The 27,728-nt window shown below is 54.5% G+C and overlaps 2 protein-coding genes across 2 annotated transcripts; both read right to left on the bottom strand.

The window, feature by feature from the left end:
* Positions 1 to 1,768: 1,768 nt before the first annotated feature.
* CCIN (calicin) lies at positions 1,769 to 3,535 on the bottom strand (the record flags this gene model as incomplete). Its single annotated transcript, XM_081103857.1, has 1 exon — positions 1,769 to 3,535. One exon carries the CDS (start codon positions 3,533 to 3,535, stop codon positions 1,769 to 1,771), a length of 1,767 nt encoding a protein of 588 aa, XP_080959983.1.
* Positions 3,536 to 7,301: 3,766 nt separating this feature from the next.
* Positions 7,302 to 26,856, bottom strand: GLIPR2 (GLI pathogenesis related 2). Its single transcript, XM_081103834.1, has 5 exons — positions 26,811 to 26,856; positions 17,906 to 18,014; positions 17,514 to 17,617; positions 15,647 to 15,724; positions 7,302 to 8,838 (listed from the first exon to the last, which is right to left on the bottom strand). Exons 1-5 carry the CDS (start codon positions 26,821 to 26,823, stop codon positions 8,678 to 8,680), a joined length of 465 nt encoding a protein of 154 aa, XP_080959960.1. The 5' UTR covers positions 26,824 to 26,856; the 3' UTR covers positions 7,302 to 8,677.
* Between the last annotated feature and the right edge of the window lie 872 nt (positions 26,857 to 27,728).

Raw genomic sequence — 27,728 nt, 5'->3', positions numbered from 1 at the left:
AGAAGTATGGGACAAGTTCCAGGGGAGAGGGGGTCAGCAGTGAAGTCCTAGGTTCTGGCCTAGAAAGAGGACACACTGTGTGTGTATGTGTGTGTGTGTGTGTGTGTGTGTGTGTGTGTGTGTGTGTGAATTGAGTGGCTAAGTAAATTCAAAAATGAATGAGGTGAATGGATGAAAGAGGGTTGTATATGGTGTTCAAGGACTTGGTCAGTTTCTTCTAAATTGTTGAGGATTATATGTAAGTACATAAATGAATGAAAGGGAAACAGAGGTAGTTAGAATTGAAGGAAGCTCACCAAAGCTTTGAGGTAGGAAGTTTCAGAAAGCATTTTATGGAACCTAACTTAATATAAGGGCCAAGAACCTGGACCCTTGCCTCACTCCTTTACAGAAGCAGGAAGCAGACCGACAAATCTCAGAGGGAAGGTGGCGAAGGGTGGGTGGGTGAGGAAAGATTAACCAAAGAACTTATATGCATATACGCATAACGTATGGACACAGACAATAGTGTGGTGAAGGCCTGGTGGGGGCAGAAGTGTGGTGGAGGGGGTCAATGGGGGGAAAGAGGGGACTGTAATACTTTCAACAATAAAGGTAATTTTTTAAAAGTCCTCCTGTAGCACTTTTTAATATATGCCAGGGACTGTCCTAAGCATTTTGCATGTTGTAACTCATTTAAACTTCACATCATCCTGTGAAGCCAGCACTCTTATTATCTGCCTTATACAGATAAGGAAACTAAGGCAGAGAGGTGCTAAGTAACTTGCCCAGGATTACCCAATAAGTGATGGAACTGGTATTTGAACTAGCCCATCTGTCCCCAGCGACCGTAACCAACCACTATACCATCCTGTCTCTCTTAGCCTGTCATTTCGCCTCATCCCCAAGCTTTTCTCCAATAGATATATTTCTCTCTTCACCCTTTACTGACTTCTCTTCCGAGTCCCTCAGACCGCATATTTCTAGAGAAAGTTTTCAATGAACCTTGCTCACTGTAAATAATTGTAAGAACCTTCCCTCAAATGATACCCAGACATACCATAACTTCATAGTAAAATACCCTGCCCCTCCCCCCCATCTTCTACACTTCATCTTCCACCCCCAACCCATTGGCTATGCCCCATCCCTGAGCCAGGCCCATATCACCTTCTTCCTCCCCAGCCCAGGGGGCTATTCTCCCTGACCTGGGATTGGACCTCCCCTGCCTTCCTGGGAAGACTCTAGGGAAGTGAGTGTTGGAGGAATCTAAGACCTTCCAACTAAACAAATGCTTTACCTATCAGTCTATCACAGCGGCCGCCAACCTTTCGGACCTCATGGACCACCAGTGGTTCACAGACCACCGGTTGGCGACCGCTGGTCTAGCAGATGCCTGCAACTTGACTACAGGGTTATAGAACAGGGGGCTTTCCGGATTTCATCTTGGCCAGTTCCCAGGAGATGTCTCAATCTCACCCACTAGCCTCAGGTTGGAAACCTCCAGTGACAAAGTGACCCTGAATTTCCACCCACTAGGAGCCAGTGCCCAGGACATGCCTCCATGCTACCCACCAGGGACTCCTTCTCAGCCTCAGCTTGGATCCCTCCAGTGACAGAGTGGTCCTGAATTTCTACCCCCTGGGAGCAGCCCAACCCAGAATCTCCACCTTCAGGATGAACACAGACTGGAACACAAAGAAGGAACCAACAGGCCATCTTCCTTTCTTTCCCTCTCTCATTAAATTGCGAATAATAATGCATTTACTTATTCTCCCACTTAAAAAGTGGTTTAAATCCTTTGAAGAATCTTGCAAGGTAGCTTGGCTAGACAGCAGGCAGGACAGTCCAGTGCCTCTGGTGGGGGGGCCACGATCTTCCACTCGCCTGTCTTTTGGTCCAGCAAGTAGGCATTTGGATTGATGGTGTAGTCCTTCGTCTGGACATCGCTGGCTGTGGTGATGCCTCCACATACAAAGACTTTGCTGTCTCCAATGGAGCAGATAGCATGGGACACATCCAAGGGACAGCAGTTTGGCAAGAGAGGCACTGTGGTGGTCGTCTTGTTGGCCTTTATCTTCTGCAGGTTGATTTCCACACTCTGCCGGTGGCTGTGCACACAGAGGTTGTTGTCTTGATCAAAAGAGAGCAGGGGCCGGTGGTTGAACTCAATGGGGAAGGTGATACACTGGACTACGTCCCCAGTGTTGGTGTCAAAGCAGTCCACCACCCCGACCCGAGAAATGTAGCCCTTGACCAAGCACCGCCCAGTGACAATGTACAGGTTCCGGTCACCCTTGGTGATCACGGCTGTCCCATCCATCGGAATGCTCATCTTTCCTGCCAGGTACCAGGCCTCCTTGCGCTCATCATAGCGATAGATGTTAGAGACATACCGCCTGGGGGCAATGCTTCCGCCCACTGAGTACACTGTCCCCCCGCAAGTCACCATGGTGTGGAAAACAAGCCCAATTGGGAGGTCAGGCAACTTGGTCCAGGAGTTGTCATCCATGTCATACCGCCAGGCTGTCTTCAGACCTGAAATCTGCTCAGTGGTGCCACCAGAGATGTAGATGTAGCGACCAGCAGAGGTGGCGCTAAGTGCTGCTGCCCGGTAGGGCATCTCTGAGAGCTTCAACCACAGGTTCTCCTGTATGATATAGGCAAATACTCCATCATTGAACTTGCCCTGGGCCTTTTGGCCTCCTAGGATGACCACCGAATCAAGCAGGGCCCCTTTCCGCTGGTAGCTCAGCAGGCTGCATGGCTTCTCCTGCTTGCGGTCCACGAGGACACTCTCAATCATGGTTGCGTGAGCTGAGCTGTTCTCCATTCCCATCAATTTGTTGCAGGCGAATGTCAGCGTCTTGTTGGAGACGGCATTAAGATTGATGTACATGAAGAACTTCTTGAAATACTTCTCCCGCTCATCCTTTCGAAAGTACACCCAATTGATGAGCGCGCTGAGAGCCTGGTCCTCATTGAGCACGTGCAAGTTTTCATCTCGAAGCAGGCGGCCAAAGATGACGGGTGGACAGCGCATGAAGTGCATGGAGCCCTCAGGACTAACCCAGTAGTGGAAGTTGTCACGAATGCCGGAGTAGGCCAGGTCTGATACCTCTTTGAGCTCAAACAACTCGGCCAAGAAGAGGTAGTGCAAGCAGTTGGCACGACGGATGGACTTAATCAGAAAGTCACTGCAGTGGATTCGAAGGCGTGGCGTGTTGAAATACTGGGCCCCACGAAGGAGTTCCTCCACATTCTGCTCTGAGATCACCACCTTGCCACTGTAGAAGTAGTCCAGGAGCTGCTCCACTGTGGTTGGACTCAGGTAGTTGGGGTCAATGGTGATGAAGAGCTCATTGGTGGTCTTCATGTCGTTGCTGGAGATGAGGCTCTTCACGAGTGGAGAGACGGCAGCCAGCACATTTTGATGTGCAAAGAAGACGTGGTGATCCACAGTCAGGGCCATGTCCCAGTACTCTTTCCGTTTCCTCTGTTTGTTCAGGTTCTGCAGCACAAAGCTGTTGTAGTTTTTCTCAGTGAATTCCAATTTCATGGTGCTTTCTTGCTGTCTGAGGGAGAAGAGCAGCAGCAGGTACTGGAGAACAGACTTTCTCAGGCCTTTGGGATTCAAATTGATGGTTGTTTGTGGAGCAGTTGATCAGGGAGGAGTGGGTGTGGGAGAGAGGATGATGTCATAGAGTGGATGAGGTCATCACAATGCAGGTCCCCTCTGAGGCCTTTCTCCCCTCTTACAGCTCCAACCTGCCAAGACCAAATACCCTACTAGGACCTAGTGCCGAGGGCCCAGTGCTCAGAAGGAAACCAGGGTTGCAACTCCTACCTGGGACCTTCAAACCTCAATTTAAGGCTGCTTCTGGAATGTCAGAGCCACTTTGGATGGGGGTGGTGTAGGGAGGAATAAGGGAAGGCGGGGGAAGGAAAAGGATTATTAGATCGTCTAGAGCAGTGGTTCTCAACCTTCCTAATGCCACGACCCTTTAATACAGTTCCTCATGTTGTGATGACCCCCAACCATAACATTATTTTCGTTGCTACTTCATAACTGTAATTTTGCTACTGTTATGAATCATAATGTAAATATCTGATATGCAGGATGTATTTAGGTGACCCCTGTGAAAGGGTCGTTCGACCCCCAAAGGGGGTCGCGACCCACAGGTTGAGAACCGCTGGTCTAGAAGAATCCTCCCAGTGTACAGGAGGGAAACAGACCTAGAGAAGAGAGGGGACTTGCCCAAGATTAATAGCGAGCTGGGAGCAGAACCCATCCTCTGTAACTTAGGACTCTTTCCACTCTCCCAGGCGTCTCCTAACTACTCAGCTCTCCCCGTCTCTGGTTCTTAGGCCTTGAAGTGTCTTTCTTGGGCAAGACTCCTGGGCATCAGAGAAGAAAAGCTCTGACGTTTGTGGCGGGAGATGCCATTCCTTAAAATAGAGGAAGAGATGGAGGCCGCTCACTGATGCAGGAGTTGGCGGGGTACTGGGGATGGGAGGGCCTCCGAAGCCCTGATTATTTCAGTTCCACAGCAAACAGGGACATTCACCCCACATTTCCCAGTCTCTAGTTGTAAACTGTTGGCGTCTGTCATGGGTCAGCTCTCTCCAAGTTGCCCATTCATGTGAGATGGGAATAATAGTACCTGCTTCAGAGTATTGAGTTAACATGAGAAACTCGTTTAAATGAGAATGTTAAGCACGGTGTTTGGCTTGTAGAAAACGTTCAATAAATGCTAGCCGTCATTATTTTATTAATATTACATTAGTCCAGCCAAGCAGGGCATTCCTGGCTCCTTCCTGCATGGATACTGTCGGGAAGTCTGGAATGTGCCAGCCCTTAGGGCGCTCCTGAGCCGCCTGTGGCCACAAGGTGGGGCTGGAGGGTCATCTCCCGCCTGTGTGGGACCCAGTGGGTGGACACTACAGGCTCTCAGTTACCCGAGCGCGCCACCCCGCTGCACCCCTCTCCGGGGTGCGAAGACCCGTGGGGGTTCCCCTCTTCCGCTGGGCTGCCAGGCGCCTGCGTCCCCCAGGACAGAGGCGCAGGTCAGGTCCGTCTGCTCCGACCCCGGAATGGAAATGCCTGGCCTCTTAGGCTCACCACACACAGACCTGTGTCCAGGTTACCGATGGGGCACCGAGCGCAGACAGGGTGTGCGGGACCGCGAGGCCAGAGAGGAGCCGTCTCAGATCGAGGCGTCCGTCCTCGGCACCCCGCCCGGCGCGCGTGTTGAGCTGGGAACCCCCAAGGGCTGGTCCGGCGGGGCCCTCAGAAGGTTCGGCTGACATGGATCCCTCCTTGGGATAGCCGCTGCGGGCACTCCGGGAGCCCCACGCCAGCCCGGAGGCGGGGGCCCACCTGGTCGAGTCCGCGAGCAGCATTGCTGATGGCGCGGAGAGGACCTGGGCTCGCCCCCGCCTCGGGTCTCCTCCAACCTGGGCGCGGAGCCCCACTCCTGGCCCTCCGCGCGCCCTTAGCGCCCCACTGGGAAAACTCAGCGTCGCCTGGAGCCAGGGGGGCGTGAGCCGGTCACCCCCCACCCCTCCCCCGGCGGAGTCAAATTCTCATTATTCCCGGGCTCTCCCGCATCCTTCCATTCCAGACCTGGCCTTTCCTTCATCCTGGCATTTGATACTTTGCAAATTACTGAAAAGGACCTACCTTTTCATGCCGAATGCGTTCACCTTGATCCCTGGCAGGGACAGAGCGCGCAGTCTCCTGAGATACCTGTCGGCACAAGGCTTAGGCGCTTGTGTTTTCCGACGGGAAGGCAGCTGAGACCTCAGCCCCTCCACAGAGCGGCCTTAGATGAGCTCCACCTGGCTCCGTTCTCTCCCCGTAAGCATTACTGAGCTCTAATTGTTTCTCCAGCCCTGATCTCGCAAGACTTGGGCAGAGGGTGAGGCCTCTTGGTGTTAATGCCAAACACCTTCTCACTCCCCTTGGCCTCCAGGCCTGCTCTTCCGAGAGGGTGGCAGACCTCACCTGCTGGGGCATTTGTACCCAAAAGTAGGAGCTGGGAGGGGAGGGTCCTACTGCTTCGCCCGCTGCTTTGCCCCCCCCCCCATACCCTGCAGCCTTGGGGCCATTTTGGTGGAGGTGGTTGTACCCCTTTGCTTTTGTTTCAGGCCCCCTGAACACCAGGGTGGGCAGGTCTCCCATCAAATGCTTCCATCCATTTAAGAAAGCCGGGCCTAGGAACGTGTCATGGAGACCTTTTTCCATGTTCCAGACGTTGTACAGCTGGACAAACTGGGGCCCAGAGAGGACGAGGACCTTGATCAACTCAGACCTCTCAGCGCTAGGCTTGGAGCCAGGGTTCCTGACTCCTTCTGCTGCCCTCTGGTTACAATGGAGACCTGGAATCTGGCTTCTCGTCTGCTTTTATTGAACTTGTGGGAGTTGTCATCTTTAAGAAATCCAATAAAAGGCATGCGATTACTGCCCATCTGCTCAGTCAGCTTTTTTGTCTGGCTTTTCTTCACTCTGGGAAGCTCCTCTGGTCAGCTTTTTCCTTACTCCAGCCAGCTGAGGACGGGCCTAAAGGGGCTGGCTGCGTGCCAGCGTCCACGCCTGGTTATAGATGTGTACGTACTGGGTGGAGGGTGTTTCTTAGGAAGTTCAATAACTGGTCAGTGAATCCGTTGCTCATGGTGGTTGCCTAGAGGTGGCCTGAAAAGGACCTCAGCCCAGGGCCTTCCATCCTTCCTTGGCTTCCTGCCCAGCTCAGCATTTTCTGTTCATGACGACTCCCTAGAGGAGGGGACCCTAATATTCTAACTTTCTGGGACCATCCGTTGATATATCAATTTGTTGGGAAGCCCTGAAGAAAATGAGGTGCATGTTTTAAAGTTACACAGACCTGACCTGGAAACAGAAAACTCAGGAACCGTCTTTCAGTATCTCTACCTCTTTTGTACTTTTAACAACTGGCTTTTTCACTTCTTTATTCCGTATTTTCCAACTCATAATTTGGCTTGCACATAACGTTAGCTTGCCATGGCCCTAATTCAAACTCATGGCATCCTTACTTTTTTCAGTTCCACTGGTAAATTCTCTCATATTTCTTACCAAATTTCTGGTCCATGGCCAGTTCATGGAATGACTACCTTTGGATCCCATGTCCACTCTAGTCCAGTCAGCTGTGTGACATGGTCACATGGTTCACACCATGGCAGCCTAAGGAGACAGTCTACAGGGGAGAGGCTGGAAATATTCAGAAGCTTGAATTACAGGAACTCAGTTATGGATTACCTTAGTCATTGATTCAGAATCGGGCATGAATCACAGGGAGGAAAGTTTTACACAAAAGAAAAAGATTTTATTTTTGTCTTAGTCAGTATCCCTGGGTGAAATGAAGGGCACAGCACGAAACTGTGTTCACAGTGCAACACAGACCTTCTGGAAACAGGTTTCAAAGACTGGCCTGCTCAGACTCCAGTCTTGAAGCAGGCAACCCCGTAACCCCTGCCCCTGCTGTCTTACCCCCTAGTGAGGTCATGATTTCAGGGACACTCGGCTTGGCGTCTGGGTTGGTCCCTCCCCCATGGGCCGTGAAATTGTTATTTAGGGGAACTCTGTGTAGTTTGAGGCAAAACACAGAGCCAAATTATTGACTCTAAGCCCCGCATGGGATATCTCCTAGGAACATTTGGGCCTGTCACACATTCCAGGAAGGAGCAGCGGCACAGCTGCAGCCACAGCTGCCAGGAACAGCCTGGCTCCCGCCCTGCGTGTCAGGGAGGGCAGGGGCTGGAGGGTTTCCTCTGGGGGCCCTGAGTGAGCTCACCCTCACCCAAACGCTGACTTCATTCATCCAAGGCCGTTTGGCTTAGAGCCCAGGCAATATGAGGGGCTCTCTCCCATAACAGGCCCTGGGCCACCTAGCAGACTTGGGGTGTGTGTGTGTTTCAGGCCTAACCCAGCTCCCCAGAAATCAGGGGGTGCATATTGAGCTATGAAATGTCAGGGGGCTTTAAGAAAGAAAGGGGGTGCATCAAGGGGTGGTGGTAGGAGGAGAACTTTGTTATTTTAAGGTAGAAAAATGCAAGGAAGTGAAGCTTTTTTCTCCATTTGTTCTTTGGCAATCCCATCCGAGAATTTCAGGGGCCATGCAGATGACATCATGTCTTACAACAAAGAACTCTCAGTAATTCTGTGAAATGGAACCCCTGCCCGCACCATGTTTCTGATGGAAGCTGCTTTATTATTTATGTGTTTAAAGCTGTGTTCTATGTCACATTTAAATGAGGGTTTAATAGTCTTCAATATCTACCACAAGTAGATTCTAATGCATGAAGATCACAGGAAATGACCGTCACCTCCCAGCATCACAAACATTTGGAGTACAAAAAGTCCAGGGATGGATATTAAAAGTAAGAAAGGTACAGAAGAAGTTTACTTTAAAAATAACCCCAAAAAGTTTAAAACTTGATTTTTCCCCAAAGTCCAAATAATTGTGGTCTAACCATCAGAGTAAAGGCTTCATTGGCTCAATCCTTTGATAAGAATTAGTTCATGCACAACTGTATATCCAAGGGTGTGTGTGCAAGACACGCACATGCATCACACACGCAAGCACATACACCCACAAAGATGGATACACAGCTGAGCTTTTGATGTTCTAGGCACTTGATATCCATGTTCTTAGTCTGCCACCTGCCCATTACATTGGGCAAGTTACTTCTTTGGAGGCAGGACATTTTCTTCAAAGTAGCCCTGGTTGACAACATTCCCTGCTGGGAAGTATCTAGCCACCACGAAGGAGGACCCGTCACTTGCAGATGCCTTTCCCACTCCCATCTTCTTCGTATTCTTCCATACCATGGCCGTGAAGTGTCCTGTAGGGGAGCAGATGGGGAGAGGGACACAGGTTAGTTAGCAACGTCTGGAGAAGGATGTTGCAAGAGATTCTTTAGCTCCTGCACCATCCTGCCAGGCTCAGGGCAGCTTGATCTTCACAGACACCCGTCAGAGACATAGGACACGGAACATACCAACTGCCTGCTTTTCTATAGCATCAGGTCCTCTCTGCTCGCCTCACCACTTATCCATGCCCAAAGGTTTCGTGGCCTCCCAGACATCATGACGAATCCAAGTTACCCCAACAATTAGGATACCACCCTACCTCGAACCTGCCTTCAACCCTCCCCCACACCGCACTCTTCAAAGTCGCCAGCGATCTCCATGTTCCTCTCCAATGGTCACGTTTTGTCTTCATCTTACTCGACATCTCAAGAACATTAGGTCGACTCCTCACCTTTTCAAAGCACGCCCCTCTTGGGGGTTCCATGATGCCACCTCTTGCCATTATCCCCATCTCACTGCCTCTTCCTCCTCCTGATCTCACTTGTAAATGTTGGAGGACTTGCACTTCCCTAGACTCACGTCTGGGCTCACTTTTCTTGCTGCACTCCTTAGGCATTTCACCTTTCCCTGGCTCCGAAATTCACTTCTCCAGCCCAAATCTCTCCTCTGTGTTCCAAACACAACTACTTACTTGACGTTTCCACTCGGATGACTCACAGACATCTCACATTTAACCTCACTCTTGATTTTGGGCCGCCCCAAGTCATCCTTCTCCCCACCATCCCATTTCCTTTCATGACAATTCCATGCATGCAATCCTAGGGATAGGTCTGTATGCCTCACCTGTAGAGAGCGCCTGGGAAGGCACATGGGCATTTCTTTAATTATTGTCAGCTGAATCCAGTGGCGTTGGCAGAGCCACGTCCTGGAAACAGGCCTTGCCAGAGGCAGGAGTGTTGTCAGCCTGACCTTCAGCCCAGGTGCCAGGGGGTGGGTTTCGTTATCTAAATCCAGCCAAGCACCAGGAATCAACACGACTCAGGCCCACCCAAGAATGCACATAATCTCCTTTGTCTTGACCTTTAGTAAAACTTCCTGGTTTTTGCTGTATAAAATAAACATGCTGTATTGGCTCTGGGTGCCTGTCTCTCCATCAGAGGACAGTGGTCCCTCCCAGTCCCAGCTTTTCCTACTGTATGTGTGTCTGTCTCTTTCATTTTCTCAATTCCCCGTCGCCCCTACTCAGGAACCGGACCGCTCTCTAGCCGCGCTGGACATGGGAAAAGAGAGAAATATTTATATTCACCCTACTTCATTCCCCCACAACAACCCAATCCTGACAAATCTAACTATATCTAAAAGGCATCTCAAGTCATCCACTCCCAAAACTTTAGTCCCATCCACAAACTTTCTCACTTGGACCATTGCAATAGTCCCCTGGCTGGTTCCCCAGCTTCCACCTTTGCCTTTTCCAATTCACTTTTTGCTTAAGTAGCCAGAGTGATGGTTCTGTGACTAAGTCAGACCTGGTCCTTCCCTGCTTAAAAATCCTTCGATTGCTTCCAATTGCACCTGGAATGAGAGAGAGTGCTTTGGACCAGGGGCCTCTTTTCCATGCCTTGAACACCCCAGGTTACTTCCCACATGGAGCCCTGGCACACACTGGTGCGGAATACCTTCTGACGACCAACGTCTTCTTGTCCCTTAGGCCTCAGTCTTAATGTCACTTGTTCAGAGAAACCTTTCACAATCCCTTTGACTTCCGGAGCATCTCCCTCCCAACATAGTCTTATCACACCTGTTTTTTCCCTTCCTAACATTCCTACCATTTGCAATGTTAGATTTGAGTACTGGCTTATTGCCTGGCTTCTTCAAGAGGCTAGAGAGCCCCACATGGGCAGATATCAAATTGTTTTATTCACCAAAGTATACCCAGGACCCTGGCACAGCCTGCACATGCAGCTTTTACTGAATGAGTGAACGGAATGAAATGAGTGAATGAAAGGCCTATGAAAGAATCCTCTTGGATTCAGGCTCTGCTGTCACTAGAAGTGCAGGCCTTCTATGAACTCTTTGAGACCTTAACAAGGCAGAGCCTCCTCCAGTTCCCTCTGCTCGCAGTCAAACAGACCAGTTCTTCCTCAAGTTACTGCCCGACCCTCCAGACACTCCCGTGGCTTGCTGAAGCTTCTCAGTGTCAGTCATCCACTCAGGCCACCTGCCCCTCACTCATGGGTCCTTTCAAGGTGCTAACAAGGCTTGACTTCCCACTCCCCTCCCATTTTGGGGTCAAAGAATTGATGCTGCAAAGGTACTCTCTGCTCAATGCCATAAATTCTTCTTATTTCCTGAGAGTAAAGGTCGGGAGCTCATCTCTTCCACTTTTACTATTGAGGTGACAGATCAATGGGATATTTACTGCCACGTCACAGGATGGCATCTGTTTGCTAACGTAACCTTGAGGCAATTGTGTTTCCTCCTGGAGGGCAGGCACCTCAGCAGCCTTACTGACCACCATATCCCCAGTGTTTATTTAGTACTGGACTTGGAACAGAACAGATGCTCAATAAATATCAGATGAAGAAGAGACAGAGGGAAGGGAGAGGGAGGAAAATCACGATCAGAGTGGCCCAGTTTCTCACAGAGTGGTTCAGAAAGAAAGAGGGTAACCACTTTATATCCATTAGAATGTGTGTTTTTTTAAAAGAAACAGATTTTGGTGAGGATGTGGAGAAATTTGAAAAGTTGTACATTGCGGATAGGAATGTAAACTGGTGCAGCTGCTGTGGAAGACAGTATGGTAGTTCCTCAAAAAGTTAAACATGGAATTACCATATGACCTAGCAGCCCACTTCTAAGTATATACCCAGAAGAATTAAAAGCAGGGATGTAGATATTTGCACGTCAATGTACATAGCAGCATTATTCACAAGGACTGAATAGCCAAGGGGGGAGGACTAAATGTCCATCAATAAGTGAATAAATAAAATGTTGCATATACATACAATGGAATATTACTCAGCCTTAAAAAGGAATGAAATTCTAACATGTGCTACAACCTGTATGAACTTGAGGACATTATGCTAAGTGAAATAAGCCACCCAAAAGAACAAATATTGAGTGATTCCCACTTATATAAGGTTCCTAGAATAGTCAAATTCATAAAGACAGAAAATAGAATAGTAGTTACTAGAAGGATAGGGAGGGAGGGGAGTTATTGTTTAATGGGTTCAGAATTTCAATATGAGATGATGAAAAAGTTCTGGAGATGAACTTTTTCATTCATAGAGTGGTGGTTGCACAACACTATGAATGTATTTAGTCCCACTGAACTCTACACTTAAAAATGGTTAAGATGGTAAGTTTTATGTTAAGTATATTTTACCACAAAATTAAAGCAAGAGAGAAAGGAATAAATGAACGAATGCATAGATAAATAAATAAATAATGGTAGCTACACTTTTCCAATTTTCCAGGGACAAGAAAACAGTGATATCTCCCATGTGTATCAGAAATGGTAAGGACTGAATAAATAACTGTTCATTGATTAAATGGTGTGTTTTCCCCTATAGTTGAACTTTTTTAAAAAAATTTAGGTATAGTTTATTTATTTGTCTACATACAAAAAAGATTTCCTTTCTGAAAATAACCAAACATAAACACTACTCAATAGAGTCGATGTGATACGGATAACGCAAGAATGAAAAGAAAACAAACCTTAAGTACAACTGTGCACCTTTTCTGCTAATCCTTACGCTTGTATTAACCATTGCCCAACAAAACTCTGATTTTCACCTCAGAACAGAGAAACACTTCTTGCCGATTCACCCTGGTCCTTATGGTTGTGAGTCGCAGCTCCAGGCTTCTGGCAGCTTTGCCAGGCGTCACCGCTTCTACGGGCTGTCTGTTCATCAAGGCTCACGTCCTTTCTCAGGCAAGCCTTTTCTCTCAACAGACCACATGCTTTGGCCATAGACCCGCCCACTCCCTCTGTCACCCAGAAAAGGAAGAAAGAGCTGCTGTTTATCCACTGGTTGCCAAGAATCTGATTACAGACACAACATGATCTTCGGCAGCATGAATGCCTGTGGAAGCCTTTTCCAAGCAGATGAGACTGTTATCTTTCTTCTGGCCCGGGAGGCTTCTGTCCGCCCCGAGATAACTGAGTATGGTATTCACAGATGAGCTAAAGGACACGACTTCCTTAGCAACCATCAGATACACACTGGTTTCTAACTCTAAACTACTAACAGCTTGCTTTTTCTTTTTCTCCTAAATAGATCACATCCTCTTTCCTGCTCTGGACCCAAACTTTCTAAAATATACATTTGAAAAACACATTAAGTTACAGCAGGGCTTTGCCAGGGACTCATGCGCAACCGTAAGAAAGAATGAGGAAGCTCTTTCTGTACCGACAGGGAGCAATGTCTGCCAATCTGCTGTGTGAAGAAAGTCAGTGCAAAACAGATCCCGTATCCGACACCAGAATATAAAAAAGAAAACAAAAACATATATTTACACAAATCCTGGCATAAGCTCAGAACAACTCTACAATGACACACGGGAAACTGGCATCAGTGGTTGGCCAGGGATGGAAGGCAGGCTTTTCCCCTCCTACAGCTGACACGGACCAGGCCACGTGAAAGTACCGCTAATTCAGAATACACCGACAAACAGACCTGCTCATTAAAACAGAATATAACAAAGGAGTTGCAAGAAACCATCTCCCTCCACTCAGCACTTGGCATAGAACTGTGTTCTTTACCACAAGATGCTGACAGGGGTGGGGTGGCTGGAAGGAGATTGTAGATATTTCAAAGGCCCTTCCACCTACACCATGACCTTAGGTGCCGCTCTGGGGGAGGCTGGGGTGGGAGACGGGCCTGCAGATCTGTAAGGGTCTTGTGAGCCCTGATGGTAACTCCCCCCAAATCTGTGCTCCTGTCTTAGGCTCAGGCTCTGTCCGTCCCCAGGCATTGCCCACGTTCACCTGGGATGACACAGGGACTACAGTTCTTCTGGGGTTTTCCTCTTTAGGGGTGGGCAGTGTGGAGCGACGGTGAGGCGGGTGGTCAGTGATCACGGAAAGCTGAGTCCCGCTCCTGGCTCAGCTTTTTATTCCGTATCAATGCAAACGGCTTTCCCATTCTTCCTTACTGTTGCACATGATTCCTTGCCAAGATCTACTATATACCGTGCGCGGTTCCTTCCTGGGAGCAGGGGCCGGGAAAGAGCATCAGACTGAGGACAGAGGGGTAGAGAGGTCTCTGCCCTTCCTGGGGCTCAGCGTCCCCTCTGCGAAACTCGTGGCCTGAAGCCCCCCCCCCCCCCCCTCCAAATGGCGCTGCAAGGTTCCCGGCCGAGGACGGGTAGCAAAGCTAACCACTCACTCTGACACCTGTCCGATGGCCCGTGAGTCTTGCTCACAGCGGAAGCAGACCCAGACACTATAAAATCACACGGCTCCTAGACACAGATCTTCATGAGAAGGACTCCAGGTTCTGCCAACACATTTTAATCACTGGAGGAGCCGTTACTGCCCCCTCCCTCATCGATGGAACTGGGCTGCCACAGAGCCATCACGTCTCCCTGCGGGCCCTGGCACCAGCCCCCTCAGGCCTGAGTGCCCAGGGGAGAAGCATTTCAGCAGATGTTTTGATTCCTGCCCCATAGTCCTGCCCACAGGGTTGCAAGAACTCCTGCCCGAAGGGGTGAGCAGAAAACCACAGGAAACAGTGACTGGTTCTGAGAACATGTCACTTCCTGCTTCTGAAGAACCTCCAGAGGGCAGGAGGCCGTAAGAGGCTGCACCCATGGGTGGGGTGGGGAGGAGAGGGATAGGGTGGGTCAAGAATCCCCTTTTCAGTTTTTCTGGTCAGAGAAACTCACAGCCCCTTCCAACCCATCCTGGCCGCCTCGGGTGCACCTGCAGTGGTTCTGGGGCAAGACAGGAGCCGGGTGAGGCCTGGAGAGGGGCCAGAGGGAGCCGGCGCTCGGAGATGCTGGCAGGGCTGGGGTGGGCCTTGAGGGGGTTACGTGTTTACAGCTCACAGGGGAGGCCCACGAGAAAGGCTGGATGGTCCCCCAGCCAGCGGCTCCTGCATCTAAACGCCACCTCCCAGAATGTCCTGTAGAGGCCAGCACCTTGCCCCTCTCCCTCTAAGACAGGGAAGGACGGGACGTCGACCCACGTTCACACAAATAGCAGTGCCAGGGCTGAGACTAGCTCCAGGGGTTCTGCAACCCAAGCTCACCTGAACCTCAAACGGCAGCCTGAAGGTGGAAGGAGAATGCCTGGGAGGCCATGAGGCCTGGGGCTGTGGCAGGAAGGCAGCGGGGCGTGAGGGAGTTAAAACCCAGGGAAGAGTGAGCGTGGCCCTTTTCCTGAAGCCCCAGGAAGCTGTTGGCAGTTTACGCAGGAGAGCAACGTGGGCAGAGAGGGTTTGGGAACATCTTGGGTGCTCGGGAGCAGGCTGGATGTAGGGAGCAAGACCAGAAGTAGGATGACAGGTCACAAGTGCTGAGGCACCACTTCTGGAAAGCAGCACCCGGCAGCTTTTAAAATGCACAGCCCCTTACGACACACGCCCGTCATCCGGAAACTTGGAGCTGGCGGGACGGACAGCATTGGCCTGGGAGCTTAGATGGTGTGTGTGTGTGTGTGTGTGTGTGTGTGTGTGTGTGTGTTGGGGAAACAGGGTTTTACCCTTTGGGCAAAGTCAAATCAGACAAATATGGGAGAGGTAAAACAGGAGGGAAATGATTGGTTTTCAGAGGGTTAGCTCCTCTCTGACACCCAACAGTCCAGGGCGAGGCCAGTGGTGCCACCCAGTCACTCACCAGTCCCCGAGGTGAAGCCAGGCTGCTGGAAGTTGTAGTTCTTAATTTCACTGTACCACCGATCAGCTACCTCCTGTCCTGTACGGAGAAGACGCTGCTTAAAACTCAGCAGCAAAATCAACCCACTCCTATTCCTTCCATCTACTCCCACCAACCGCAAGCCACTCACCCCACAGGGAGGGGTCCGAGAAAGCACCCATGAGCTGAAACAGGACTCCTGCCCAGGGGCACACCCGAGCTCAAGAGGTGGCCTTGGGGGTTCGGGGGAGCCCTGGCCTGGGATCACCCGCATCTGTTCCTCGCCCGGCCACGAAGTCGCCGTGGCATCCTAGGCAAGGCCTTCCCCCGCCCTGGGCCTCCGTAAAGTGGGTTACATGCAGTGCACTCCAGGGGCTGCTGATGATGTTGCTAGTGTTCCAGAGCCTCCCCTCCTCCCACCCCAAGCCTGGCTCCCGGAATATCCACAGGAGGGAAGGCAATTGGGCTGCTGGGCCCAGGCCTCCGCGGCAGGCAGCCGGGTCCTCGCTGGGAGCAGCCCCTGGCCTAGACGTGCTGATGGGAGAAACGCACAGCATTTCCCTGGGAGCTCCGATCTCAGGGTCAGAGCTAGAAGCAGCCTCGGAGCTCAGAGCAGAATCGGAAGCTTGAATGTGTGCTCCCGTCACCTGGGGCTCTTGCTAAAGTGCAGTAGGTCTCGGGGCAGCCTGTGAGTCTGCATTCCCAACAAGTGCCCCGAGGCTGCTGCTGGCTATGCACCACGCTCTGAGCGGCAAGGAAGGCCTTCGAGAGCAGTGGCCACACACTGGCCTCGTCGGGGAACATGTGGAAGCTGCTGGTGCCTGGGACCTGCCGCAAACGGATGGTACATGTATCTCTGGAGGAGAGACCCGGGCCTGGTGTGTTTAAAAAGCACCACAAGATCCCATGTGCAGCCAGTGTGGGGAGCCGCTGCCTTAGCGACCACTTACCCAGCCCCCTCTCTGTCGAGATGGGAAACTGAGGCCAGAGAGGGGAAGGGCTTGCTCAAGGCTCCCTAGGGAGCCAGCTCAAGGCTGGGAGGGAACCTCCTCTCCTACTGGCTCTTTCCCATCCCTCTCCCTCCTCCCCTGGGCCCGCCCTGGCCTGGCCGGGGAGGTGGCTGGGGGCTGTGGACTCCCGCCTTCCCCAGAAGCATGTGCGCCCCTCTCCCCGGGGGGCCCCGAGCTGGGGAACCAAGAGGACACTCGGGCCTCCCCAGGGAACTCCCAGGAATGTGAGGCCTGGGAGGGAGGGGGCGGCTCCCGCTGGGCTTGGAGAAGGCTTCAGGGAGGGAGGCCGTGCTCGCCAACATTTTTCCTAAAAAGCCAGGACAGGGCTGTCAGACCAGGAAGCTCAAGAATGTCTGGCCCGTGTGGCGGGGTCCTCTGCAGGCTGAGACGTCAGATGAAGGGCTGTCTTGCCCATGATGGTGATTTTCTTTCCGACGTGTTAAAAGCTCTGCTGTGCTTTTCTGGTGAGAAAGTTACTACCCCAGCTCCGTGAAACAATCTGTTTTAGAAGCATGGGACGCAAGTGACATTCTTCTGCAGCTGGGGATGCTGGGGAGCAGGGTGGGGGGGCCTGCCAGAGAGGCCTGCGGCGCGCCCTGCTCCTCCGAAAGGGGGTGCGGGCAGTCCGACTCCTCTCTGCGTCCCCGGCGGCAGCACAGGCCTGGCCCCACCGGGGACGCTGCGGGGGCCGCCCTCAGCCCCGGATGCGGAGCTCGGTCCCTGCCCGGCTCTGCTCTGCGCCCGTGGTGCCCACGGCTACCCGCGGAGGGAGAGCCCCAGGGGCTGGAAGGGGCTGCCGAGGCCGGGCAGAGGGCAGGGGAGCCCAGGAGGCGACCCACCTGGCTGATCGTAGGATGCCCAGGCCAGGTTCTCCCCGCACTGGCCGCGGCTGGACTCCGGGCTGTGCTTGAGGATCCGCGTGCTGGCCAGCGCCTCCGAATACCTGCCGGGAGGATGGTGTTTCTCAGAGGGGCCGCCCAGGGGGGCCGAGATGAGCCCTGAACCGGCGTGGCCGCCCGTCCTTCCGGGGCTCCGGGCTCGGGGCTCGGGGCTCGCAGCGCAAACGGGGAGCGTCCCTTCTGAGCAGCTCTTCTGAGCCCCAAACAGCCCATTTTACAGAGGAGCCAACTGAGGTTCAGAGGGACAAAGGGGCTGCAGGGTGGTTATTCAGGCCTGACGGATCCTGCCCGCCAGGGCCCGGGGCCGTCACCCCGGGGCGCCGGGGACTCACTGCTGAGCCTCCTGGTTGAGCTTCTTGCACAGCTTCAGCGGAGGGACGCCATGCTGCTGCCGGTACTCGTTGTGGGCCCGCAGGACCTCGTTGTTAAACTGCTTGGAAGCTGCAATGATTCCAAAGTGGAGGTTGTCTCAGTGCAGGGAGAAGACCCGCCGGGGTGTGAGGGCACCTTCTCAGCCAATAGCAGGCCGCTCAGTGCCCCAGGAAAGGGACAATGTGAGGCTCCACCCCTCTGCCCCCTGTCTCCCTCCCTCACCCCTCTGCCACCCTGTCTCCCTCCCTCCACCCCTCTGCCCCCTGTCTCCCTCCCTCACCCCTCTGCCCCCTGTCTCCCTCCCTCACCCCTCTGCCCCCTGTCTCCCTCCCTCACCCCTCTGCCACCCTGTCTCCCTCCCTCACCCCTCTGCCCCCTGTCTCCCTCCCTCCACCCCTCTGCCCCCTGTCTCCCTCCCTCACCCCTCTGCCACCCTGTCTCCCTCCCTCACCCCTCTGCCACCCTGTCTCCCTCCCTCACCCCTCTGCCCCCTGTCTCCCTCCCTCCACCCTCTGCCCCCTGTCTCCCTCCCTCACCCCTCTGCCCCCTGTCTCCCTCCCTCACCCCTCTGCCCCCTGTCTCCCTCCCTCCACCCTCTGCCCCCTGTCTCCCTCCCTCACCCCTCTGCCCCCCGTCTCCCTCCCTCACCCCTCTGCCCCCTGTCTCCCTCCCTCACCCCTCTGCCCCCTGTCTCCCTCCCTCACCCCTCTGCCACCCTGTCTCCCTCCCTCACCCCTCTGCCACCCTGTCTCCCTCCCTCCACCCTCTGCCACCCTGTCTCCCTCCCTCACCCCTCTGCCCCCTGTCTCCCTCCCTCACCCCTCTGCCCCCTGTCTCCCTCCCTCACCCCTCTGCCACCCCATCTCCCTCCCTCACCCCTCTGCCCCCTGTCTCCCTCCCTCACACCTCTGCCACCCTGTCTCCCTCCCTCACCCCTCTGCCACCCCATCTCCCTCCCTCACCCCTCTGCCACCCCATCTCCCTCCCTCACCCCTCTGCACATCTGCACCTATGGATTATGCAGGGCCCTATGGGCCATGTGAGGGACCTGGGTCTTTATCCAAAGCAGTGGGAAGCAACTGACTGGGGGCAGAGGAGTGAGCTGGTGAGATCAGTGTTTCCGAAAGTTCCTGCTGGCTGCTGAGTGGAGGATGGGCCAGGGGTGCAGGGCAGATGTTGGGGTGGGGGTGGGGGTGCTGGGCAGTGAGCAATGGGACTTCTGAAAGACAATGTTTGAGGGAGACTGGATATCTCAGACTGGACCTATGGTGCCTGGTGGGGACTGGGCAGGACTGGAGGCGGGCGCTCAGAGAGAGGGGCCGGGGTGGAGGAGCCCACACTGGGCCGGTAAAATCAAGAAGACAGGGGGACAGGTGAAGAAAAAAGGACCAGGAAGGGCAGCATTGGGAAGTGAATGAGGGGAGAGTGTGGGAAAGAATGTGTTGGCGTTGGGTGCAGAGGTGCATTGAGGGATGAAATGGAGCCTGTGCTCCATGGGTCATGACCTTAGAAAGGGCAAGGTCTGGGGGCTAGGATTAGGGAAAGAATACGTGGGGGAAGCCAGGTCAGGAAAGGTCAATAGTGGACAGAAGTCACATCAATTTGGATCTGAAACGGAACCCCATCCATCCAACACCCCCGTTCATCCCTCCACCCTTCATTCATCCATCCATTGATCTGTCCTCTCTGCTGCAGCAGCATCCACCCAGCCCCAGCCCACCCATCGGTTCCCGTGCTCTCTGAGCACCTCCTCCGTGCCAGGTCCCGTATGGTGTGCGAGGTGCGCAGGGACAAAACAGCCAGGTTCTGCCTCGAAGAGCTCACACTCCGAAGGGAGACAGCCTGCAGACAGACACTAGCAAACGGGGCGACAGGGCCCTGGTGCAGCTGAGCACAGGTGCAAGAGGAACTTGACAGGCAACCTAACGTGGTCTGGGGACTCAGGAAGGAGGTGACCCCAGAGAGGAGGCCCCAAAGATGTCTGGACAGCAGCAAGCCAAGCGTGGACTGTGAAGGCCCTGAGTGACAGCTGTAGGGATCTGGGAGTGTCCCTCCGTGGGAATGGGGTGAACTGGGTGAGTCAGGAGTGAGGGCTACAGAGAACCCTTAAACTGAGCTCGTCCCATTTGGCAGGAGCCTGTCCCCAAGGCCTGGCTGAGGGCAGGCAGGGAGTAAACTGGAGAATGACAGAAGCATCAGGAAGCATTGGTTATTCCTGCCATTACCCCAGGTCACGTTCGTTAGTCAGCTGTCCTCCTCGGCTGTCTTTTCACCCCAGGCGCTGAGCAGATGAGCCACCAGGGAATCCCTCCCCCTCTCTCAGCCAGATCCCCGTGTCTCCTGGGCCTTCAGATCAAACTCACTGGGCCGGGGAGTGGACTTGAGGGGAAGAAGGCCAGACTTGCCCTCAGGAGCTTTTGGCCAGATGCCGACCCAGGGGAGGTGAAGACAGCTGCCCCTTGAGGAGGCAGAGCTGTCCCAGGGGCTTTCAGCGAGTTGCAGAATGAGTGGCACCGGCCCCGAGGGCTGTGGGGCCCAGCAGGGCAGTCCGGGGAGGCCCAGGCACAGCGATGTAGGCAGGACAGGGACGCGAAGCCCGTGGACAGGCAGCCCCTGGAGCCAGGGCCGGGCTCCACTTGGTCCGCAGGGCTGTGGGCCTGCAGTCTCCTTGGCAGAGGGATATTTATAAGGCTGCTAAAAACTAGGTCACTGCACTCCCAGACTATGGGAAGTTAAGAGAAATAAAAGTGAAAGTTCCTGTGCTCGACCTAAGCTTGCTGCCTAGAAACCAAAGCCAGTCATTGTCCCCACCAGGCCCAGTTCCCTGGGGCAGGGTTCCCAGGAAGGGGTCAGGAGAACTTCCTGGTAATCGTGACGGAGCCCTCCCTCCCCACCCTCTGGGAGGCACCCCCACCCCCTCGGAGGAGTCCCCTCCCAGCACAGCAGACAGTCCCAGCCCTGGAGGCTCCACACAGCAGGGACTCAGCCTCAGGGAGGCAAGAGATCACTGGTGACCACACCCAGCAAGAGGCACACCCCACTTCTGTAGAAAAGCCCAAGGACGAAGATAAACATCGGGAAAAGAAGGTCAAGGGAAACCTACCCATCCCGCACCAGGCAGGGAGGGCCCTCACGGCCAGCCCTCAATGGGGAGAGGGATTATGTCCTCATAGGAGGACCCACGGAGCTCAGGGGGCCGGCCCGGAATGAGGGAGGTCTTTTCTTCTGCATGTTGGCAACCACTGCTGGGTGCCGGGCTGGGCACCCTCTCACTGACTTCTCACCACTGTTCGTGGGAGCTGTCCATTCTTTAAAAGGAGGGAACCGAGGCTCAGGAGGGAGGTAAGCTGTGCACATTCCCACACCTGGCTCAGGGGTGGGCCCGTGAGGAGAAGCGCTGTCCTTCACCCCACACCACCTCCAGGGGATACAAGTCAACGGACATCACAGGGACAGAGGGCCGACCAGACCTGGAGGACGGTCGGGCTCAGTGAGGTTGGCAGCTGCCTTCAAATCTCTGAGGGGAGAGAGGGGGGAAGAGGAGAAAAGAACTGAGGTTTCAGACCTGCCTGAGGGGCCCCAGAGGCGAACCGGGGGCTGCAGGAGTAGAAGCTCCAGGGGCAGGTCTGGGGCTCAAGGTCAGAGCTGCTGGGAGGTGGAAGGGGCCTCTGGGCTGGCTCCCTGGGGCTGAGGGGGGAGGGGAGGGGCAGGGCTAGGCTGCCTGCGGAGTGGAGGGCACAGTATCTGGGGGGGGGGGGGGGGGCTGACCTGGGGGCTCTCGAAGGTCCTTTGGGGCCTGGGCTTCTAAATGCCAAAGGCTCCAAGGAGGTCTGTGCCCTCCTCCCGCCTGGCTGTGGGCTAGCACAGGCTCCTCCCTCAGCATCTGTCCTCCTCTGAGGCCGCCTCATTTCTCTCCCAACTCCCGCCAGAGGCCAGGACTGTCAGAGGCCGGGGCAGGAATTGTGGACAGGCCCCTTGGCAAGAAGCTGGTGTGAAACACTTTGGCCAAGTCCCCTCACCAAACCAAAACCTAGTAACTAACCCGACTGCAGTGACAGCCCCTCCCTGGAGTGGAATTTTACACCAATCAGTCTCGAATTTCCTGATCACTAATGGGACAAACTGCCTGATCAGACCTGCTGCTTCCCCCGAAGGGGAGAGGACCCTGCCTAACGTAACACACCCTTTTCAGTTCTTAGTCTCACCCTCTTTATGCCTATAACAGCTCCCATTTGGACAACTATCATCAGAGCACCCTTCTAGTTGCTGGAAAGCAATGAACCCATGAACTGCTGACTAAAGCCAATTAGATCTTCAAATGTACTCGGTTGAATATTGTTCTTTAACACTGGAAACTGCCCTGGTCCCACCTTTGGGGTAAAACTGGTTTATCAGGAAGGAAGAATAAAAAGTTGAGGGGGGGGGGGGGGAGAAAGGAAGAAAGAGCAGCTTCTGTTCCAGGAAATTCAAGAGGCAAATACCAGCTCTGCCTCTGACTAGCTGTGTGATTTTGGTCAAGTTGCTTAATCACTCTAAGCCTCATCCCCCCCCAACACCCACCCCCCACCCCCGCATAGAAAGATGGAGATAGCAGTGTCCACCTCACAGGGCTGTTATGAGAATTAAAAGAATTACTCTAAGTCACTGCTTTAGAACAGTTCTGGAACACAGTGAACAGTTACTCGGTGTCAATTATAATGATATCATTACTAACAAAGCCTCTGGCTTTGGGAGACGCTGTCCCATCGGATCCCATCCCTGATTTCCACGGGAGCCGGACTGCTGGTATTTGCATTAATCTTTTTTTTTTTTAAGCGTATTTTTATTGATTTCAGAGAGGAAGGGAAAGGGAGAGAAAGATAGAAACATCAATGATGAGCGAGAATCCTTGCTCGGCTGCCTCCTGCACGCCCCACACGGAGGATCGAGCTTGCAACCCGGGCATGTGCCCTGACCAGGAACTGAACCATGACCATCCGGTTCATAGGTTGAGGCTCAACCACAGAACCAGGTCAGCCGGGCTCTATCAATCTTCGATGACCTCTTCCAGCACCTCTGAGCTCATCAGATATTTGCTGAGTGAATGAGTAAGCAAATGAACAGGACCATAGTCTTCTCTTTACAGATGAGGAAGCTAGAGTCTTTGGGAGGACATGTGAATTTCACAATTTCATACAGTGAGTCCACATTCGAGCTAGATCTAAGAGCAGCCTCCTCTGTTTCAAATCTCTCCTACTTTCCACTTTGCATGTACTTCCCTTTGCCTAAGCAAGAATGGTGGTTGATGGTTCCAGGCTGACCCTTTGCAGATGACAGTCACTGAGGGACTGCAGGAGCCAGGGCAGCCCGTGCCCATGCTCCAGGCCTGCCTCTCTGGGTTCCACATCCCCATCTGTGTGAGAAGGAAGTATGACACCTGTGGTTTTCAAAATATCTTCAAAGCAGGGAAACCCTTTCTTTGAACTTTCCGCCCCTCCCCCACTCCAGCCCCAGCAAAATCAACAGATGAAAATGGAACAGCTGGAACCGATGTGGCCCACACAGCCACACCCTGCAGAGGTGTCAGGGCCCTGCTCAGTAGAAAATTCCTGGGCCAGTTGGTCCCTAAATGCTTTCTGCCCTGATGGCAGAGGTGGGTGGAGGGGACTTCAAGATTTTTAGAGGGAATTAGAGGGTGTGCAGAAGTCCCTCCTGAGCCAGATTCCAGGCTGAGAAGGAGGCAGGGAGCAGGTGGCAAGGGATCAGGGTGGTACGGGAGAAAGCCCACATCCGGGAAGTCAGAGAGCTGGCTTCAAATCCCAGTTTGTCCACCTACTGGTCAAGGTCTGAGTTGGGCATGGTACTCAACCTCTATAAATCTACACAATCGACAGTAAGAAGCTCCAAGCCTGGCATGCACCAGGAGCTTAACAGTTGGTTGTCACTATATTAGGGACTAGCGGTTTCCGCTGAGCCCAAGGCCTGTGCTGAGGGCCCATTGTCTTTCTCTGCCCCCAGCACAGTTGCTGCAAACTGAAGCCCAGTAAGGTGGGCGATGGACCTGGAAGTCTCTGCATACTGGGCTGAGCGTCTCCTGGAATTAAACCTGTGTTAGCGCAGTAACAGTTTTCCAGCAATGCCTACCAATCCCAAGTAGCTCTGTGGTATCTCTGAGGTTTAAGATTAAAGAGAGATGAGCTCCTATGAGGAAACGAGGGCACAGAAGAGGCAGGGACCAGCTCCTTACAATGGCCTTTATGAAATCACATCAAGCCCCTTAGGGCTACACATTTGTGAGAGCTACGGGCCCTGCAGCGCAGACCTCAGGCTGGTGGCCTGGAGCTGCTGGTTGGGACTGCACTGAAGGCCCATTGGGCCTGGGCTACCCAGAAAGCTCACTTTCTCTTGGAGACCCTTAGGGGAGCCAGGATGGTCCTGGGGGCTCCCAGTCTTTGGGAGAGACAAATACAACGCATGTGGCTATGAGGGAGAGAGGCCTGAGCCAGCATTCTGGAAGGTCCCTGGTTGTGTGTGGGGGGGTGGCACCTGCCTGAACCAGCTCTAACCTGCCCTCTGCCACTGTCCCCTTCTCTCTGAAACCTGCTTGATTCTGTATCTTCAGTCCTAGAAGCTGTCACCACCATCTTGCACCCAGACATACCTGTGGCACTGTCCTTTCATTTACAAGTTAGTCACCAAAACTGGCTTGAGGGTACCACCTCCCAAACCCATCCTCTCTTCCTCTGCAGTTCCTTAGAGTCCCTGTCATCGGTTGCCTGACAACTGAAGCACCCTCTTCCTGACCCCCACCTCTGCCCTCTTCCCACCTGATCACTCTCCTGCCACCGACAGTGAACACCTTTCTATGGCACTGCAGGTCTCAGGGATAAAGTCCAAATTCCCAAGACTCTCTGGGGTTTGGCCACCTCCTCCAGGAGCTTCCAATAGCCCTTTTGCAAAGGAGACTCTCCTTCCCCTGAGCTCCCACTGCCCTTCACCTGCTCCTGTCTGGAGGCTGAGCCACTTCCCGCCTCTCATTGAAGCATGTGATGCCTGTCTTATCCCCAGATGATTTGATTCATTGATTCATTTCACAATCCAAAGGAACACTCCTGAGGACCGGGTCATGCCCTCCACAGCACCGAGGACACCGTACAGAGCCGACAGACGGTGGAATGGATGGAAAAAAAGGGAGGGAGAGAAGGGAGCAAGAAGGCAGGGAGAGATGGACAGATGATTGAACAGACAGAAGAGCGAGCACTCAGCCGACAGCAGGGCAGGAGAATTGCTTCTCAGGGGAGGAGCTGGAAACCACTGATTAAAATGTGGCTTTAGGAAATTTGCGGATTTTCTCTTAATCTACAGGGAAAGGAGTTGATTCCTTAAAGTGCTCACTCACATCTGCCATGCTCGTGCCCCATCACCACCTACTGTCATGAATTTTAGCTTCATGATGACACCTCATGTCACCTTTCCACACTGTGAAGGACCCAGGGGATCGTTTGGGCCACCTCACTGTACAGATGGGGAAAGAGCCTTGCTCAGGATCACACAGCAAGTGGTGAGCACAGCCAGGGCTGGAGGCCAGACCTGTCACTACGGGCAAGGCAGTGTAAGACCAATGCCAGGGGAAGGCATACTCCCAGCGCGTGCCCATGAGGCTGCATCTCGAGGACAGATTCCAGAAGGGACCCAGCTTCACCCTCCTCAGTCTGACACCCCAGCCTCCACGAAGCAGGACTTCTGTTCAAGCTGTTCACTAAGGGCCTCCCATGAGGCAGTAGCTATGCCCAGAGAGTCAGGGCCCCTGTCTGGCGGCCAGGAGTGAGGTGTCTGTGGGAAGCCGTCTATAGCTGGGCAGTGTCCCAAGCTGACTGTGGAGGGGGAGGCTCGCGGTCACCTCCCCCCCGGCGGGCTGCATCTCCCTGGCTGCAGCCAAGAAGAGACCTGCCCTCCTTCTAGGCGGAGGGAAGCCAGGGATGGATGGCCTCTCAGCCCCGGAGTTGAGTCTACCAGGATGGGGAAGATTTTAAACCTCAGGGAAGTGGAAGAGGCAGAGTGATGGGGGTGGGTGCTGGGACCGGAGTGCCAGCCTCCGGATGGCTGAGTGGAGGTAGGAGGTGATGACACCAACTCCCCGAGGACTCCATGTTGGGGCTGAAGCATGTACCCTCTCACCTGCAGGCCATGGGGTGGACGGTGTTGGGAGTGGCAGGTAAGATCTGCATTTTAGAAAGTTCACCGCGGGCAGCCACAGTGCTGAGCACCGGCCACCAACAGGTCGGAGAAAAAGGGGAAGCGGGAGTCTGTGCCCTGGTGGAGCCAGACACCCGGGCACATACTAGCAGCCTGGCACACACCCTGGCACACAGCCTGGCACAGAGGGGGCCTCAGGGAGGAGGGACAACGACAGAAGGATGCTCGAGCTGTCCTTAGGAGGACTGCTTGGAGCACGCCGCTTCGCAGGGAAAGATGCTGTCACCGTTTGGCTTTTTCCAACTTCTAACGCTGTCCGCCAGAAACAAAGCAACAGCCACGCCTTGGCCGGACCCTGAGCGCCGGGAAGCCCTCCCAGGCTCCGGCTCCGGCTCCCAGGCAGGGGGTCCCTCCCTCAGCCTCGCCTTCCCTCCCTCTCTCCGGTGGGCCCGCGGCCACCCAGCTTCCTGGCTGCCCCGGAAACTGCCTTCCACGCGCCTCCGGGCGCTTCGCCCCCTGCGCCGCTCCATTCGCGCCTGGGTCCCGCCTGGCAGCCGGAGCCGCATCCCCGCGCCGAGGCGGCCGCCCAGCCCGGGAGATGCAGCCCGCCGCGGGGAGGTGACGGCGGGCATCCCAGAGCCCGCGGCTCCGAGCCACCCCCACCCCGCCCGGCCGGCCCGGCGGCCTCACCTGACTTGCCCATGGCCGGCTCGGCGCGCTCCCGGGTTCCCGCTGCCTCTGCGCTCCGGGGCCCGCGAGCCGCTAGGGTAGCCTCGGAGGGGCCGGGCCTCCGCAGCCCCTCCCCGGCGCCGCCCGGCCCCCGCCTTATAAGGCAGCAGCCGCTGCAGGCGAAGGCGCCGGGGGCCACCCGCCGGCTGCCCGAGGAGGCGCTGCGCGCCCTGCGCACCGCGAGCCTCCCCAACCGGCTCCGGGGAACCGGACCCGCGTAGGGACTCCAGGGCCAGCCCCAGGCTCTCCAGGTGCGCACCGGGGGCCCGGGGCCTTTGGGGTCTCAGCCCCGAGCTGCACCCTCTCGGGACTGGGAATCACGCGCCTCCCAGCAGGTTCTCAGTAGCCGTTCAGCGGACCCTGGTGCTCACCGTCGTGGCGCTGGAGGAGAATCTGGCGCGGACTTGGAGCTCTCCCCGCCGCCGCCCCGCGTGTGCCGCCTCGCCGTGTCCAGTGACACCCGGGCGCGGCCGTCCTCTCCCCGGGACAGACCCTCTGGTGCGAATCCGGGTCGGAGTTCGAGTGCTGGCTCGTCTCTGCCGATTCAAGTCCTACCCATCCCTCAGGGCCTTCTGTCCCGTCCCCTTCTTGGCCTTGCGGGCAGTGGTCAGTACACACCTGGCCCTGGGAAGCCTGGGTCCCAGCGAGGCCCCGCCCCTGTGGGAGAAGGGCAGTAGCACAAGGGCATGGCCTGAGTGTGCCTCCCAGAGTAACTTCTTCCTGGGGAAAGAGCCCAGTAAATTCTAATTAAAGGACGCTGGTTTAAAGACCTTTCAATAAGCGGGCACATTTAGTTTTCGCTTGTTGGTTATAGGGAAACAGTAAGGCTGGGCACCACCCTGTTCACTCCCTCACACTGTGACCAGGCAAATACTTACT

Source organism: Myotis nattereri (genome assembly GCF_964212035.1).
Source record: "Myotis nattereri genome assembly, chromosome: 12".
NCBI lineage: Eukaryota > Metazoa > Chordata > Mammalia > Chiroptera > Vespertilionidae > Myotis > Myotis nattereri.
This window is presented reverse-complemented; position numbering and strand designations above follow the sequence as displayed.